Here is a 15,835-nt window from a genome sequence, read left to right as displayed (position 1 = left end):
AAGAAAGTAAAATTAGAAATAAGAAAAGATTAGGATTTCATTTATCTCCATCTTTTATCTTTACTAGTATATAGAGGGTCTTCTAGATTTCTCTTGAATTTAAAGGGGAAAGGGGAGAAAATGAGCAAGTACGTAGGCAGTAAGTAGTAGGGAAAAAAAAAGAGAGAGAAAAAGAGGGGGAATAGCAATGGGCCCAAGTTGTTACACCCTCTATCCAATTTTTTTTTTCCCTTTTTTTCCTTCCTCTTTTCCTATAAACAAGGCTCCACAGTTTCTTGCTCATATCGGAATCAATAACCGGGGAGTGATAGTCCAGCAAATCCCCTCTTTCCCCCCCCCCCCCACTTTCTTCCCCCGGTTATAGACCAACTCTTGGACCTCTCAGAACCTAGGGAGGCTGCAAAGTGCAGCTCCACCTGGCTAATTAAAACCATTTCATTTCAGTCGTGGTACGTATGTCAGATTTGGCGGCTTCTATATTTCTAAACTTGCCTTAGTTTTGTATTGTAATTTTTTTTCATCTGTATTTTTGTATTTTTGTATTTATTTATTTTCGCTGATTTCTCCTCCCCGGCTTGTGCTTCAGTCAGCAATGATGTTCGGAGTAACGGAGTATTAAAAGGCCAAAAGACCAGAAAAAATGTAATATAATAAAATAAAAATAAAAATAAAGACGAAAAACAAAAAATAAAAACAAAAACAAAATAGAAACAGAAATAGAAATAGAAATAGAAATAGAAATAAAAAAACACAAGCGAAAAAGAAATCTCTCTGCCAGCTCACGTTTCAGGTCCAATACCAATCACGCGGCCCGCGCCGAGTGACTCCTTAGCGACTTTTCCTCTTCTTCTGCTTAGAGAAAGTGGGTTCTTCACCCTATTTAGGAATGGGTTGGATTTTCTTCTTCTTCTTTTTCTTTTCTCTTTTTTTCTCTTGTATCTTCATCTTTTGGAATGTATTTTTAGTATTATTCGTTTTTTTTTTCCCTGAGCACATGTGTGCATGTACATATTACATATTACATATTTTACTGGTTTTTCTTCTTTTCGTTTTCGTTTCCCGAGTGTCTGGGTCAGCCTCACCACCTTTACGTAGAGCCGCAGGGCCAACGCAGCCTCATTGCCCCCGCTTTCAAATCTTCCCTCGCTTTCTGCCACATTTCAAATGTTTCAATTTTCAATCTTTTTCTCTGGTAATCACTTGAATTCTACCCTTTACTCTCTATTTCACAGAGAAACACAATATGTCAAATTTAAATCATAAATTGATCAAAAACAAAGTTCTGCAAAGGGCACACAGACGTGACGAGGGGTGACGAGGTGCCGCAGAATTACGGGCCAGAATCAACGTGGTTAGTGCTGACACGCCTGCACGGACTCGAACTTACCGTCATTGCAGACGAAGCCAATCCTGAAGGACTCTCGTCCCGCCTCAAATCATAGGATCGACAGAGTAAAACAAGCCAAGGGAAAAAAAAAGGAAAAAAAAAAAGAAAACAAGAGAAAAAGCAAAAATATCACACACCAGACATGTAGTACTCCGTACTCCGTGGAGTCCGTACTGGGCAGACATCTGCAGATATCTACCAGTACTAGTATGCACCGTCCAAGGTTGGAATCTAAACCTTGGAAGACCGACTACATGTTTGTTATCCATGCATTTATCATAAGCTTACACTACTCTTTTACAGAATCAACAGATTATCGAGTACGGAGTAGAAAGTATACTAGTAGTAGTATAATGGACAGTAGTATTCAACCCCCGTATATCCGAAATTCATCTCTCTCCAACCGTTATAGATCCCACCCTCCTTTCCAAGCTTCCCAACAAAGCCTTGGTTGTTGTTGTTGTTGTTGTTGTTGTTGTTGTTGTTTTCCCCCTTTTATCTATTTTTTTTTTCACAATTTGCCTTTCTCTTGTGAAAGTTCTTGCACCCGCTTTACCCGCTCCCACGCTCCCAACGCAAAAGGTTTAGCTCGTTTAGCATACTCTCCCGCCCGGGCACTACTGGCCTGACGCCCTGCAAACCGGGCCGCAATGCCCTGCATGATGACGGAGCCTCGGAACGCGAAGAAGGCATCTCCCCAAAGAATATCCTCTGCCGGATTATACCCGGCCACCTCACTATACCAGCGCATGCAGTCCTCGCGCGTCGGTAGTCCTGCCACCCGCCCATTCTGGAACGCCTCCAGCTGCGAATCCGCTCCTTCCATGATCCAGGGACTGCTCAAGTTGCAAAAATCTGACAGTGGGTGCCCAACCGTCGCCATCTCCCAGTCCAGAATTCCAATTACTCGGGGCTCCGTCCGGTGGAAGATCATGTTATCTATCTTGTAGTCTCCATGCACCAGAGTTCCACGGTCACGCGGCTGCGTCGACTTGCCCGCGAAGAACCGGACCATCTCGTCAAAGTAAGGGAGTTCACCCACGGGCTCCTTGGTATCCGCGTCCACTACCGCAGCTTGTGCTTTGGAGATGGTGTTGAACGTGGCAATCTGACGGTCGAAGAAGTTCGTTGGCTTGCCGAATCCTTCTAGCCCGACAGAGGAGGGCACTACCGAGTGGAACTTGGCGAGTGTCTGCACCGCATTCTTCCATCTAAACAAAAGATAAAACAAGACGATGTAAGTCTTCACTTCATTCATACTTTCCCAAGCAAATAGGGAAGGGGGGGGGGGGGTTCAAGTGACAACACGTACAATGCGTTCCTCTCCTCCGCACTGACTCCAGGCATCGACGGGTCGGTAAAGTGCCGTCCATCCAGAAATTCCATGATGTAGAACGGTGTCCCAATCACATTGTTATCCTCACACAAGCAAAAGACCTCTGGCACGGGTACATCTGTCCCACCCAACGCCTTAATGATCTGGTACTCTCGCTCCACGCGGTGCGCTGTCTTTGAGAGCAGTTTGCCTGGAGGCTTCTTCCGTAGCACAACCTTCCTACCATCGGCGGTGGTAAGCTGATAGGTGGGGTTGGATTGACCGAAACCGAACTACCGTTGTCTTAGTACTCCCGGTTTTTTCCTTCTTCTTCATCTCTTTTGAGAATGTCTCAAGTTGAGCATCGATGACCAAACTCACCTGTTTGATATCCAGTGGTGTCTTGAGAACTGGTACGTTCTGGTCAATATACCGCTCCAACGAGGGCAGGTCTATGGGCTGTCGCACAGCTCCCGCCATGATTGTAGATAAAAATGTTCTTTTTTAGGCTCGAAAGGGGATAGAGAAATCAATAATGCAAGAAAGTGCTTCTCATTCGCGACCAAACTCGAATTCAAGGGATATATACAAGTGGCAAGTCCAAGGTGTTCAGTTGCACTGCCGTGTACCTCGGCAGTAACCAACTTCCTTAGACCCTCGGCGTTCCCCAGGGAGCGGGGAGAGCTATTCCACACCGCCTACCTGATCCGGGATTTCCCTGGCACTTCCACAATGGTCTCTAACGCCCGTAGTAACTTGCACGCGTTAAGTTGAAAACGCGTCAAAGCGGTGAAAGTGGAAAGCGCAAGGGACAGAAGATCCCCACACCGACACCGCAATTTCTAGAAAAAAAAACCAATTCGCCATTGGACTCATACCTCTACTCCATTTTTCCCACTTCTCTTACTCCTCATTCAAATTGTTATTCACTCCCCCCATTGATCTTATTTGCATGCCATGACCAAAGACACCACCCCGCCACCTACCGAGACCACCACTACCATCCGCCAACCCCCCTCTCTCCCCAACTCTCCGCTCCCCAAGCGCACCAAGATCGACACCATGACTACCTCCGATGCCCCCGCCGTGACTTCTATCAAGCAGTCTCTTCCCCCCCTGCTGGTGAAGAAGCTTGTTGCCTCCGCTCGCGCGCCGACGCGGGGCTCTGCCTTCGCTGCGGGTTACGACATGTACAGTGCAAAGGAGACTGTTATTCCGGCCAAGGGCAAGGCGATGGTTGATACTGGTATTGCTATTGCAGTCCCTGAGGGAACCTGTACGTGAATTGATTGGATCCATTGATCTTGCGGCGGATTTCAAGACTAATTCGGATTTTGTTTTTCTCTCCCGGGATAGATGGCCGTGTTGCTCCCCGTAGCGGTCTTGCCTCTAAGCACTTCATTGACACCGGTGCTGGTGTTATCGATGCCGACTACCGTGGCGAGGTGAAGGTATTGCTGTTCAACCACTCCGATGTTGACTTTCCCGGTATGTGCTGTCTCGATTCTTTCCCTTTCTTTCCCTTTCTTGCAAATTCAATTGCTGATTCATGGTTCCGGAAACTAGTCAAGGAGGGCGATCGTGTTGCTCAGCTGGTTCTTGAGAGGGTGAGTTAAGCTTGATTCGATATAATTCCAGATCCTCGAGTGTTGTGTTCTAACTTTGCTTCGTTCCTCAGATCTACACTCCTGAAGTGACCGTCGTCGAGGAGCTCGAGGAGAGCGTCCGTGGTGCCGGTGGATTTGGAAGCACTGGCATTTAAATTCAGACCTCGCATTTAAAGAAGAAATAACGGGTTGGAAAGGCATGAAGTGCACACTTAGTGGGAAAGCTTTCCTGGAAGATTTAATGATTTATATGTCGACAAACGACCCAATCAAAGATAAAAGAATTTATCACCTGTCAAATTTGCATGCCTTGGTCTAATGCGATATGCGATCTACTATGTATATACAGATTCCGATAGTCCCACCACGAGACTGATGCCAAGTCAAATGTTCGAGTGGTTTTGTCTTATTGGAAAGGAGTGGGCATATCCTCCTTGCGCCACTCCTGCACACCAAACTGAACCAGTGGATCCCGCAGGAAACGTGCGTTTCGCACCAAACGAACCTCTGCTGCCTTGGTGCGGCGCAGGTGATCTTGCTTCTGCTGCTCTTCAGGTGTCAATCCCCCGTTCTGAGTGAAAGCAACCGCAAGTTCTGCATCCCGGGCTTCCATCGTCCGCTCCAGAACACTGTGCATACTGGAGAGGACCTTGAGAGTAGCTTGTGCTAGTGGGAGATTACTAGGTATCACGTCATCTGGCGAAACCCAAGAAGCGGTGTGTCGTAGGTCTGGGCTGGCGGCGTCGACGGCTTCCCGGAGTCGGGCGACGGTCAATGCAGCGAACATGTCGCCTGTGCCACTGAAGAAGCAGTCTAGTGCGGGGACATCAATGCGGAAGAGACGTGGAGATCCATCAGATCGGGTCGTGGAGCCGATCACGGTTAGATAGTTATCTGGTGGGTTCGGAGTGGAGCCTGACTGGGACAACTTGAATAGTTGTACTGAAGTGATTATGACGTGAGGAACGGAATAAATGCGGTGAATGGCGGTGATGGCTTCGGCTAATGTCGCTAGAGAGGTGATTTTGACACCAGAGAGGACCCTAAGAGAAGTTAGATGAATGTTTGCTGTGGCGTATATAGCATAGCGCTAATGCTGGGTGAACTGACTCGGCTTCGAATTGATTAGGTAGAATCAAATCTGCATGATGAATGGTGCTTTTGTAGGCCGGTACAACATCGTCATTGACATAGAGTCGACCTTGGTCTCCCATTACCGGGTCCAATACTAGATTAATCATTAGATTTGCATTCAGAGATCCTTCAATAACCCCGCTCCCTCTCGCCCTTTAAGGATTCACAAACACTCACCCCAGAAAAAAGACCCAGGCTTATGCTGAGCCTTTTTCTTGAGATCGATTCCAATTGCGCCGACGGCTTCCACGGCAGCTGCACTTGGGGCATATCCAGACAGCATCACGTCAAAGTCAGTGAGATTACTCTGACAGAGACCCTGGTATAAATCTGTAATTTCCTGTGCGGTGGCGCGAGTGCCCTTGAATTGCCGATATCCAAGGTGGTTGCCTATCAAAAGCCAATTAGCTCTGAATATGGGGCATTTCATGCGGCGATACTCGGATGAGTCAACCCCATTGACAATGGAAGGAGACGAACGCACTGAAATGCACAGTATTCAAGGCAGCCACGTCACAGCCCATTGACTGCATGACAAACTCGGCCATTGTATTGCCCACATTGCTAGGGAGATCAGTTTGATGTCGCATGACTCTTATCATCCGAGTGGGATGTCGACGTACCCGTAGACCACCTGATCTGCGTTAGTTTCGGACCGATCAACTTGGGAAATTCAACTTACATGGCTGGCGACTGCCAGTACCCGGGTTTCAGGTACGAGCGATTCAGACATTGTGAGATCGAGGAGAGTGAAGGTGGTTGTAAATTGTGGGGGTTTTGAGACGGGGAAGTCACTGACATTCCTATTACCTAATTCTCATTGGCTTTCCGGTGTATGGAAGTCCCGATAAGAGAATTCAATTGCAAGAAAACAATGTACGCAGTAGGGCTGTGGAATAGATTCAATAGAACAGATCGTAATGAGATCTTTTACATTTGAATACCCCACATGTCTCTCTTTTGATTCGGAGTTAGTAACTTGTGTTTGGGCTCCTTGCATGGTGCGCAATGCCTTTAATTCCAGCATCATTATGTACTTGAATAACACCCCGGTCGCCATGAGTGGATTCAATTTGACAATTGATTGATTGATGTAGGTACATATTTGATTGGAATTGAACTCAGGCCAGGAGCATCAACATTTAAATTAGACAACTTGCATCATTTGTACCTCTCTAGCATGCAGCTACATTAAGTTAGGTAGTAGTAGTCGATATGCTGGTGGGGCTTTCTTAGTCTAGATTCTACAGTATGGAGAACAGCTGCCAGCTTGTTGATTTTTCAACCGTCAAAGAAAGGGAAATTGAGTAGTGGATTTTCATCACGGAGCTAAATTTTAGTAGCTTCCAAGGGTTTATAGTACATTCTATTGTTCAATTGATTCTTTATCAAAAATTAAGTGAAACAATCAAGCGGATTTGGATTCTGATAATCTGATCACGGGAAAGTCAGGTGAACATCGATTCAGAGGAGAAAAACCCCGTTAGTGATCAACTCCTATCAACTCCTATCAACTCCCTAGTTCCCTAACTTTTGGGGTCGAATCTTCTTGCTTTGAACTCTTCTCTCCAGCTAATCCCTTCTGGGCATTTGGTCCTTAGCAATTGGTCCATGCACCCATGCAAGTGCCCCTGAACCACACTAATCACACTCTTACCGGGATACGGGATCCACAGAACGATCTAGTCCTACGGACAGTGTCTTTTCTTGGTCTTGGCTTGGCTTCTCATATGACTTTTCTACTTTTCTAAGATTAAAGAAAACAACCGAAAACAGGATCAGTGCGGTGCTCCGTGCTTTGCCGGATTCCCGCTTATACATTTGCCTTTCCTCGTGGGCACCTTGACTTGGTCGAAATGACTTGATCCTCTTGTTCGTGCTATTGGGGGCGGACCATTGTGAATGGCCATGTCGAATTGTTAACAGCGTTTAATCGCGTCTCTCTCTCTCTCTCTCTCGTTTCTTTTGCCCGTTCAGTGGCTTGTCACTCGTTTTCCCCCCTTTCTAGCTTCCTCGTGGAGGCAATTCTTGGTCTCGCGCGCTGCAGCCGGAGTATAGACCGTTCACTCTCTATGGATTCCATTGGACCTCGCCGGTCGCAACCCGGTCAAAAGAAAAGCCTTGCTTGCCTATTAATTCTAATTCTTATTTTCTGTTTATCGACATCAACGTTGGCTCACCCTACTGCAGTCACGGCAGATCTACAACCGAGCATCCCGCGATCGACCTCTAACCCCGGTGGAGAAACGATCGTGGATCGTCAGGATTTGCCCCCCGGAGGTCGAGGAGACACAATTTTGGACACATTGAACCAGGATTCCGTGGCGGAGTCTCTGAAGCACGATGCGACGCACGGTCTACAACGGCGAATTCTAAATGCCAGCACGGAGACTTCAGCAGCGATGCCCGAGCCCTTTGACACGAGCTCGAACAACTTTGCCAACGCTAGCTGCGTCAGCTTCTTCGATAGCTTCCTCGCCAATTCTACGGTGACCAAATGCCACGCCGTTTCACTCCTTTTCGAGAACTCGAATGGCTTCTTCCATGATTTGAGCTCAGCAACAACCACCGCGCGCGTGCTGGATACTGCCTGCTCCGAGCCAGTCATTGAATGTCAGTCGATCATGAATTCGTTAGCGACCAAGATGCTGGACGGGAGCAATTGTGGGCCCGACTATGAGGCAGGCAACTCAGTGGTCACGGACACCTATCAACAACTGATGGCCTACGAGCCTGTATACCGAGCTACTTGCCTCATCAACACCCTTACTGACGACTATTGTTTCGTCGATGCAGTCACAAATACTACAGCTGCGAATGATTATAATGTATATTTCATTCCGATTGGGAACACGCTTACCAAGGGAACACTCACCTGCAACGAGTGCCTTAAAGCGACCATGGACATATATGCTGAGTGGGCCAAGGTGGATGGTCAATCACTCGACTCAACTTATCTCCCCTCGGCGAAGATTGTCAATGAATACTGTGGCTCTGGTTTTGCGGACACCAATATCACAATCGGTTCCGACAGTGTCACGGCCGGTGCCGGACTCACAGTTCCATTACCCAACTCCCGACTTCCATTGTTTATAATCAGCGTCACAATCGGAGCTCTATCCTGGGGGATGTATTAGTTCAGACAGAATACGTCAAGTCTGCTATCTGCTCCCTTGGGAGTTCTCTGGTTTTTATACATGTACATCCAAGGATCTCTCCTTCACCCACCTCTCTTTTTTTTTTTTTTGGAGTTACGGTCACGTTTGATGACAGCGAATTTCCATTATATATATACATATTTTATAGTATCTTGTTTATTTTTAATCAGACTACATATCAATAACACAAATGAGAATTGACGGTCCACCTTCAGGGTTGAGGCAACCTTGGACAACGGGATCTACAAGATCTGCAGGCTCTATAAATAGCGGTCGCTGTTCCCTTCCCAAAGCACACCCGATTTCCCCTGATACATAAGTTCAATGTTCACATGTGCAAAGTCAGACACATGTACCACATTTGAGCCCGTGGACATTCCCAAGGTTGAATCCAGTTGGGAATACCTGTACTAATCTCTCCAGGAGATTGAATCTCGAAGCAAATGTTTGAACTGCGATATCCGCGTCCCTTATCCTTACATCATTCGTTCATGCCCGGACTTTCGGCCCCCAACCCGTGCGCGCGGGCCAGTCCTCGAGCCATCCAAGCCTCGATTACCGAAAAAAAAGGCAAATTAACGTGAATCCCTAAAAAAATTTATTTGTACCGAACAAATAACTATACATACAACTCGTACCACGACCCTGGCAACCATCAGCCTTACCCCCTTACCTGCATCGGACTTTCATGATGGTCTCGCTTCAGGCGCCCCACGATACAACAGCCAACATTGAAGTGGCTGATATCTACCCATTGGCTGATTCACTTTACCAATCCACTCGCGAGTCACCCTCACTCGTGAACCAGGCTACCAACGAACTGGATTTATTGCTTACTGTGCTGGACTTTACAAGGTCATACGCGGCCCTGTGTACGAAGACGCTACCGGTTCAATTTCCGGAGATTTTGAGGCGTTGTCGTGGAGTTTTGGTGGATTTAAGGACCTTTTCGCTGTACCCCAGTAGAGTCGGGTCACATCATCAGATTATGGAGATTCGATCGCGACTTGGATCCATTACTTTTGAGCTGAGCATGATGAATGCTAATATGGCTATGTAAGTCCTTGAAGTTTGTTTCTACTGTCATTTTCAAATTTTCAAATTTTGTTTTTCATTCTGATATTTACCATAGAGCTTCGCAAAAGAATGTTAGTATGGCCACACGGAGACTTATTGACGACATCCAAACTGGCAAACGAGACCCTTTAATTGTTTCTAATGTACTTGATGTCGGCCAATGCAGCTCTGAAATCTCAAAAAACGAGGCATGGCAAAGATTACAGACCGAATTAATCGAAATCGGTATTGGTCCGGAAATATCAAATCAAGATCACGAATTCATCATTAGTACCCTTGACAGGGCCGTCAAAGATGAAGATTTGCTACGAAGCATGCGGCCAGAACCACACATTGAGGTCAATAATGCATCACATCCACCAGTAAACCATTCTCATTCACCACTCAACGATCCCCCTTCAAAACAAAACATGATCGAGACCGACACAGACAAGATAGCTCTGCCACGAAATTCTTCAGACTTGCCTATTCTCACCGCAACAGAAATACAAGGAGATTCCGACAAAGAAGTACTACCCCGAGAAAACTTCCCGGAACCGGTACTTTCAGCCAGATGGAGTCCAGGCGATGATGCAGACAAAGAAGTCTTTCAAGAGAACTTTCCTATCGCCATTGAGACTGAGCTGGGGAGCTCTACAACTTTCTCGGGAACTCAATCAGATGCTAGCTCGTCGAGAGGAGAAAGCTCCTCATATACAGCGATCGTGCGGGGCAAAAAGCCTAATATAATGCGGAAAATGAAATTCAAGCTCATGAACAGTAGCGACCGATTTTTTGAACTTGTTCGACAGGGTGATCTCAACACCGTCCAAAGAACACTGGATAAAGGGGCTCATGTGAACACGATGGATTTGCACGGTCAAACGGCGTTGATGTATGCTATTCAGTTTTCCCATATGCACCTGGTTGATCTATTACTGGCGTATGATGCAAATGCCGTGCACATGTCAGCGAAAGGGGATACTGCACTGAGTATTGCGGCTGCGAGAGGCTCCGAGAAACTCGTTCGGATGTTACTGGAGCGAGGCACTTTGGTGGATGGTTCGAAGAACATCGGGAAGACGGCGCTCTCCCAGGCCGCAGAGTGTGGTCATGAAAATGTCGTTCGGATGCTGTTTAATGCGGGTGCGGATATCAACGGACTTTCGCATACTGGTGATACTGCACTTTCAAAGGCCGCGATGAATGGGCATCTGGATATTGTTCGGTTCCTTTTGGATAATGGGGCTATACCAGATCATTGTGGGTATCCTCGAAAGACGCCCCTTTACAAGGCTGTACATAATGGCGAACTGGAAGTAGTAAAGGTGCTGCTCCAACGAGGGGCGGATCAAAGTTGTCCGGATTCCAATCGAGGTTGGACGCCATTGACACTGGCTGCCATGTATAATAGGACGGAGATGCTTGCTATGATGAACGGTCGTGGTGCAGGCTTCACACCCTACCAACATCAAAATCGGTAGTTTGTGCATGGAGAATAAGCAATAATTCCAAGTGTTTCCAAGGTTGCTAAGTTAATCAAGTTATGGCGTGAGGCTTAGGAAACGTTCCAAGGTTGTTTCACTTTTGATTCGGTTATATCTGATCATTGAAACAAACGTACCCAGAAGCCTTGAAAAGAATCCGGGTCATACATGCATGATAGGTAGTATATTCGGTTCATAGAGTTGAAGATGCGAGATCGTACATAGTAGATAGGTACATAAAAATCCGGTGTGAGATCTATGGGAATTTGTCAAGAAAGTTGATAGATTGTGAAGGATCGAGATAGATGGGTTTCAACTAAACGCCAGTAATGTATGTCCAGAACAACAATAAGCGACAAAGCGCCAATAAGAAAATATGAACAGGCAATAGGTATGCAATGAAGATCATGCACGTTCGGAAGGCAAAGACATGGCTCTTGTCGTCGTCAGGAAAGGGAAGGAAGATATGTGCGCAAGACAGAATAACGAAGAATCGCTCAAGTGACGTGAATCGAATCTCAATGTGTTCAGCTCTGGCGTTTGAAGCTATCACCAAGAGCAACACCAACGAGACTCTGTGGTTCACCGCCAAAGCTAGTACCGGTGTGTAGCGTGGGAGAGGTAGCACCGGAGCCAGCACCGGAGACAGGACCCGAAACAGGACTTTGAGCGGCATCACGGTCTCGTTTAACCCGGAAGTAACCCAGCTTCGCGAATCGACTTAGATGAGACCAGAAATGTCGCCCAGCTGGATGTGCGCCGATTCGTTCGAGTAAGTCGCATGTCGCTTCGCGGACGACCTGGTCCGGATGGAAAAGACCCATACTGAGGTAGAACAGGCCAGCCTGGTTCTCCGGGGCAACTGCCAGCAATTGACAGATGCCAGCATAGTCTTTTACTGCATGGGAGAGAGCGAGGTAGATGGCACCCGCATCCGCATGGGATAACTTCAAAGACCGCAATCGGTCGTGGTGGTGATTCAGGTCAGGTCGCTGAATAGGGCGCGCAGGCCAATACTTGGCTGCAATATCCTGAATGTAAGAATAATATGATCGGGTGTTACGCCAGCCCTCGATTCTGGAAACAGATGCCGACAGCTCACGTTGCTTAGCAACTTCGTCTGACCATACGTATCCGTGGCCCCGAAGGGATGATGGGTCCGAAGCATCTGTTTGCTGGCCCGTGGGACTGTCAGGGGATAGTTCCTCGCCAGGGCCAATGATATAAAGATTGGAGGCCCCGTAGACAGCCTCCTCAAAGGCTGCAGCGACACGGACAAACTTCATAATGTAGGCCCGCCATTTCGCCCGGATCGCATTCTCACCGTGACGTTGGCTAATGCTACGGAGAATGTCCTCCACGAACAGATTATCCCCCGTGGGATCTTGGTTGGAATTGGAAGCCTGGCTGGGTAAGAGAGAATTCTGTTGTTGGAAGAACAGAAGCCCCTCTGTTACCGGGGCAGGCTCAACATGACTGGAGATCTTCATTCGACCGGTTGGTAAATCACACAGCACATCCCACCATTCTGGATGATTTGCAAAAGTCGGATTTGTCACCCCAGCAATGAAACCAGGAACTTTGAGAAGATCATCGATCTTAGTGAGATCAGTGTAAGGGAAGGCGTGGCGCGTGAATCCACGCAGAACACCGCCAGATGCAAGAGCACAGGCTGCTAGGACTGCCTCAGCTACCTCTCCTGACGGACGATTATGTCCCAGGAATACCACCCGTTTCTGGGTAAGAATGGCGTTGACGAGGACAATGACCGGATGAGTGAGCGGGCCACTCGTAGTCAAATGGGGATGGCTCGGGAAAGGTTGAGGAGAAGTGGCATGGGGTCCAGCGAAGGTCTGAATGAGTTTGACGAGAGAAAAGTCTCCAACGGTCTCGGGCCAAATTACTGTGGGGATCTTGACAGGAATGGGGATGTCGTTATAGACCACTTTCGACTCGAATTCGTGGGTGTCCCGTGGAAGAACGTATCGACTCATTTTCTTTGGCGATGGAGGGACATCTCCGTTCTCTACCGCCTCCTCTTCTTCCCGCTGGCGCACCATTTGTTCGAACTTTTCAATGAACATCTCCTTTGTGTTGCTGGACTGTAAGATGTGGCGTTCCAATAAGGACATTTTGGGCATTAGCGAGAGGTCCATAGAGTTCACAGCATCATAGAGGGAAGCAAGGGTCTCGGGAAATGGCGATTTGAAATAGTCTTCGAGTGCGAGGAGTAGAAGTGGCTTGGAAGGTCAGTTTGGGCCCTTCAAGGTTTGACTGAGGGGGGTGGGGGTACCTTGTAGATGTGAAGGAACGAATGCCTTGTACAGATTGCCATGGCCTTGACGACTGCACCTCTGTTTTGCCGTTAGTGACTGTATGCTCACATACGGGCCGACGAACCTACCTCCGAACTGTATTATCTTGCTTGGTATTCACCAAGTTCAGGACATACATCAAAGGTGGACCTTCTCCGCCCTCTTCGTCATCACTGCTCTCCCCTTCCGAGGTGTCATCAGGCTGTTCATCTTGAAGGTGGGCGGCTTCCTCGTTGGCGTGGTACTTGGACTTGCGTTTCTTCTTTTTCTTGCCGTCTTCCGTCTCTTCCTCTTCTTCACCGCTAGTGTCCTTATGCAAGAAGAAAATGGTCCAATCCTGGCTTCGCACGTGCGTTTGATCGGGCAGCATCAGCTCTGCCAACATGCTCTCGTCACCACTGATTGCGGCGGGATACTGATGCTCCATAATCGGACCCCGATCAATGTGGAAAGACGCCACCAGGATATACTCCACATGGCGCTCCGACGAGTCTAGCGGGTATTGTGACTTGCATCGGCGCTGCCTGTAACCAGGTGCATTTTCGGTTGATGTGCGTCGAAATGACATCTGGGAGCCGCTCGGTGATCGGCCGATGAAGGAAGGTGAAGGGGAGAGTCGAGGGAGGCCATTGGTTTTGGGATTGGAGGTGGAGAGGGAGTCATTTGACGGTCGATATGGCAGCGTTGTGGCCATCTTCGGAGGGGTAAATAATTGAGACGGGAGCTCCGGGCTAGGCAATGAGATTGAATAGCATGCCTGATCTTAGCAAGTCTGAAACTGCAACAAGAACGACAAAAGCGAATTGTGAGGGAAAGGGAAAAAAAGTGACAGATCAAGGAGTCGAAAAAGTGTGTCCTGCAGGCCAATCACTGCAGGCCCGAGCGACGGTTCAGGGGTCGATGCTCAGAAAATGGAGGATCTCCACAGCGGGGAGGCGATAGGCGATAACAGCTGCAATACTTTAGTATACATGCTGAACATTGGATATATATAAGATCCTTTTTTTTTTTTTTTTTTTTTTTGAGGATATAAAAAGGAGATTTACAAGAAACATATTCTACCTTACCTGATCAAATTGATATATTTGAATTTTCTTTAAACCGAGAGCTTCACATAGGACTTGTGTTCATGGTATTTAACTTATTTATCGGTTTGTTATCTACTGCACTCCGCACGTGCCACAATCGGGCCGACTGTGTTGCCGGGGCATTGTTTACTTGCACTTTCGTCACTTTGATCTCCGCATTCAACAGCTCTTTGATCAAAAATGGTATGATCAGAAGTGAAATCGGGGAATTCCATATCTTGCTGACTAGCATAATACAGGCAAATAATCCAACATTCAAACCTTCACCTCTGTCCTTTGGTGGACAGAGGGCGTCGCCCTTCCGGCGACCCTCCACGCCCAATTCCCCACCGTCAGCCCCAGGTCGTCCAGCAACACCAGGGAGCTCTCCGAGTAGGGGGTACACCCCGATGGTGTCGCCAAGCAAATTAAACCAGACATATACGGTGGAAGATAGGGAATCAGTCTCTCCACGGGCGGAACCTATCCCGCAACCAAAATTCACTCGTGAACTTCCTCCCTCTCCCACCAAAAGAGCGCGATCACCTGGCCATGCGTCGCCAATAATAGGTAGAGCTAGTGGGGCAGTTGCTACAACAGCCGACTCTTCCTCAAAGATACCACCAGCTCAACTGAGAGAGATCCGCGAGGCATTTCAAGTTCTCGATAGAGATAACGATGGGCTCGTCAACAAAGATGACGTCGCTGATGTTTTGACAAACTTGGGTAATTCTTTTTCTTTTTCTATAGGAATTTGTCTGAGAAAAAATTCACGAGTGCAATCAATATAGAATAAGTCACTGACTCCAAATCCTTTTTCTAGGGCAAGATGCCAACCCTTCAACCCTTTCACGATTCTTCCCACCTGGAGCTGAACAAAAGATCAACTTTGCGACCTTTTTGAATACCTTATCACAATTGATGGCCCCGATGTCATCATCCCAGGACCTTCTCAACGCCCTGGCGGCATTCGATGACGAGGACAACGGTCAGATTGACGTGGCAGAATTACGTGACGCTTTATTACACACGGCTCCGGAAGATGGAGGAGCTCCATTGACAGAGCGAGAAATCGATGAGGTTTTAAATGGGTTTACTGGACGGCGCGCGTTTGGAGGTCGAAGTGCCAAAACAGGTGGAATAGGTAAGAGAGGAGAGGTCTTCCAATACCATGACTTTGTTCGCAGCATAGTTGGAGGAGAGAATGGCAACAATGGCAAGCGAGAGGCCGGTACCGCTCCAGCTTGACATGCATGATATCCTTAACATTCGACTGTGGACTGGGCGTTGGCGGTGTTTTGACTTTGTT

General features: G+C 47.6%; 6 protein-coding genes across 6 annotated transcripts; 3 read left to right on the top strand and 3 right to left on the bottom strand.

Moving 5' to 3' along the window:
• Positions 1-1,898: 1,898 nt before the first annotated feature.
• Positions 1,899-3,182, bottom strand: N7466_003652 (phosphotransferase family protein; the record flags this gene model as incomplete). The annotated part of the gene is made up of 3 exons (XM_057163049.1): positions 1,899-2,598; positions 2,700-2,995; positions 3,084-3,182. The coding sequence occupies 3 exons, from the start codon at positions 3,180-3,182 to the stop codon at positions 1,899-1,901; spliced, it is 1,095 nt and encodes a 364-aa protein (XP_057021730.1).
• A 1,533-nt stretch (positions 3,183-4,715) lies between these two features.
• On the bottom strand, positions 4,716-6,176 carry N7466_003651 (pyridoxal kinase; the record flags this gene model as incomplete). Its single annotated transcript, XM_057163048.1, has 6 exons — positions 4,716-5,352; positions 5,420-5,537; positions 5,621-5,833; positions 5,928-6,007; positions 6,067-6,077; positions 6,126-6,176. 6 exons carry the CDS (start codon positions 6,174-6,176, stop codon positions 4,716-4,718), a joined length of 1,110 nt encoding a protein of 369 aa, XP_057021729.1.
• A 1,339-nt stretch (positions 6,177-7,515) lies between these two features.
• Positions 7,516-8,580, top strand: N7466_003650 (uncharacterized protein; the record flags this gene model as incomplete). The annotated part of the gene is made up of 1 exon (XM_057163047.1): positions 7,516-8,580. One exon carries the CDS (start codon positions 7,516-7,518, stop codon positions 8,578-8,580), a length of 1,065 nt encoding a protein of 354 aa, XP_057021728.1.
• A 712-nt stretch (positions 8,581-9,292) lies between these two features.
• N7466_003649 (ankyrin repeat domain-containing protein) lies at positions 9,293-11,141 on the top strand (the record flags this gene model as incomplete). The annotated part of the gene is made up of 2 exons (XM_057163046.1): positions 9,293-9,657; positions 9,734-11,141. The coding sequence occupies 2 exons, from the start codon at positions 9,293-9,295 to the stop codon at positions 11,139-11,141; spliced, it is 1,773 nt and encodes a 590-aa protein (XP_057021727.1).
• Positions 11,142-11,671: 530 nt separating this feature from the next.
• On the bottom strand, positions 11,672-14,153 carry N7466_003648 (AFI1/MesA family protein; the record flags this gene model as incomplete). Its single annotated transcript, XM_057163045.1, has 3 exons — positions 11,672-13,384; positions 13,438-13,498; positions 13,549-14,153. 3 exons carry the CDS (start codon positions 14,151-14,153, stop codon positions 11,672-11,674), a joined length of 2,379 nt encoding a protein of 792 aa, XP_057021726.1.
• A 574-nt stretch (positions 14,154-14,727) lies between these two features.
• Positions 14,728-15,774, top strand: N7466_003647 (uncharacterized protein; the record flags this gene model as incomplete). Its single annotated transcript, XM_057163044.1, has 3 exons — positions 14,728-14,730; positions 14,787-15,252; positions 15,350-15,774. The coding sequence occupies 3 exons, from the start codon at positions 14,728-14,730 to the stop codon at positions 15,772-15,774; spliced, it is 894 nt and encodes a 297-aa protein (XP_057021725.1).
• Positions 15,775-15,835: the final 61 nt, after the last annotated feature.

The sequence above is a fragment of the Penicillium verhagenii genome (genome assembly GCF_028828195.1).
Source record: "Penicillium verhagenii strain IBT 33310 chromosome Unknown utg000005l_segment0_segment0, whole genome shotgun sequence".
In the NCBI taxonomy this organism is placed as follows: Eukaryota; Fungi; Ascomycota; class Eurotiomycetes; order Eurotiales; family Aspergillaceae; genus Penicillium; species Penicillium verhagenii.
This window is presented reverse-complemented; position numbering and strand designations above follow the sequence as displayed.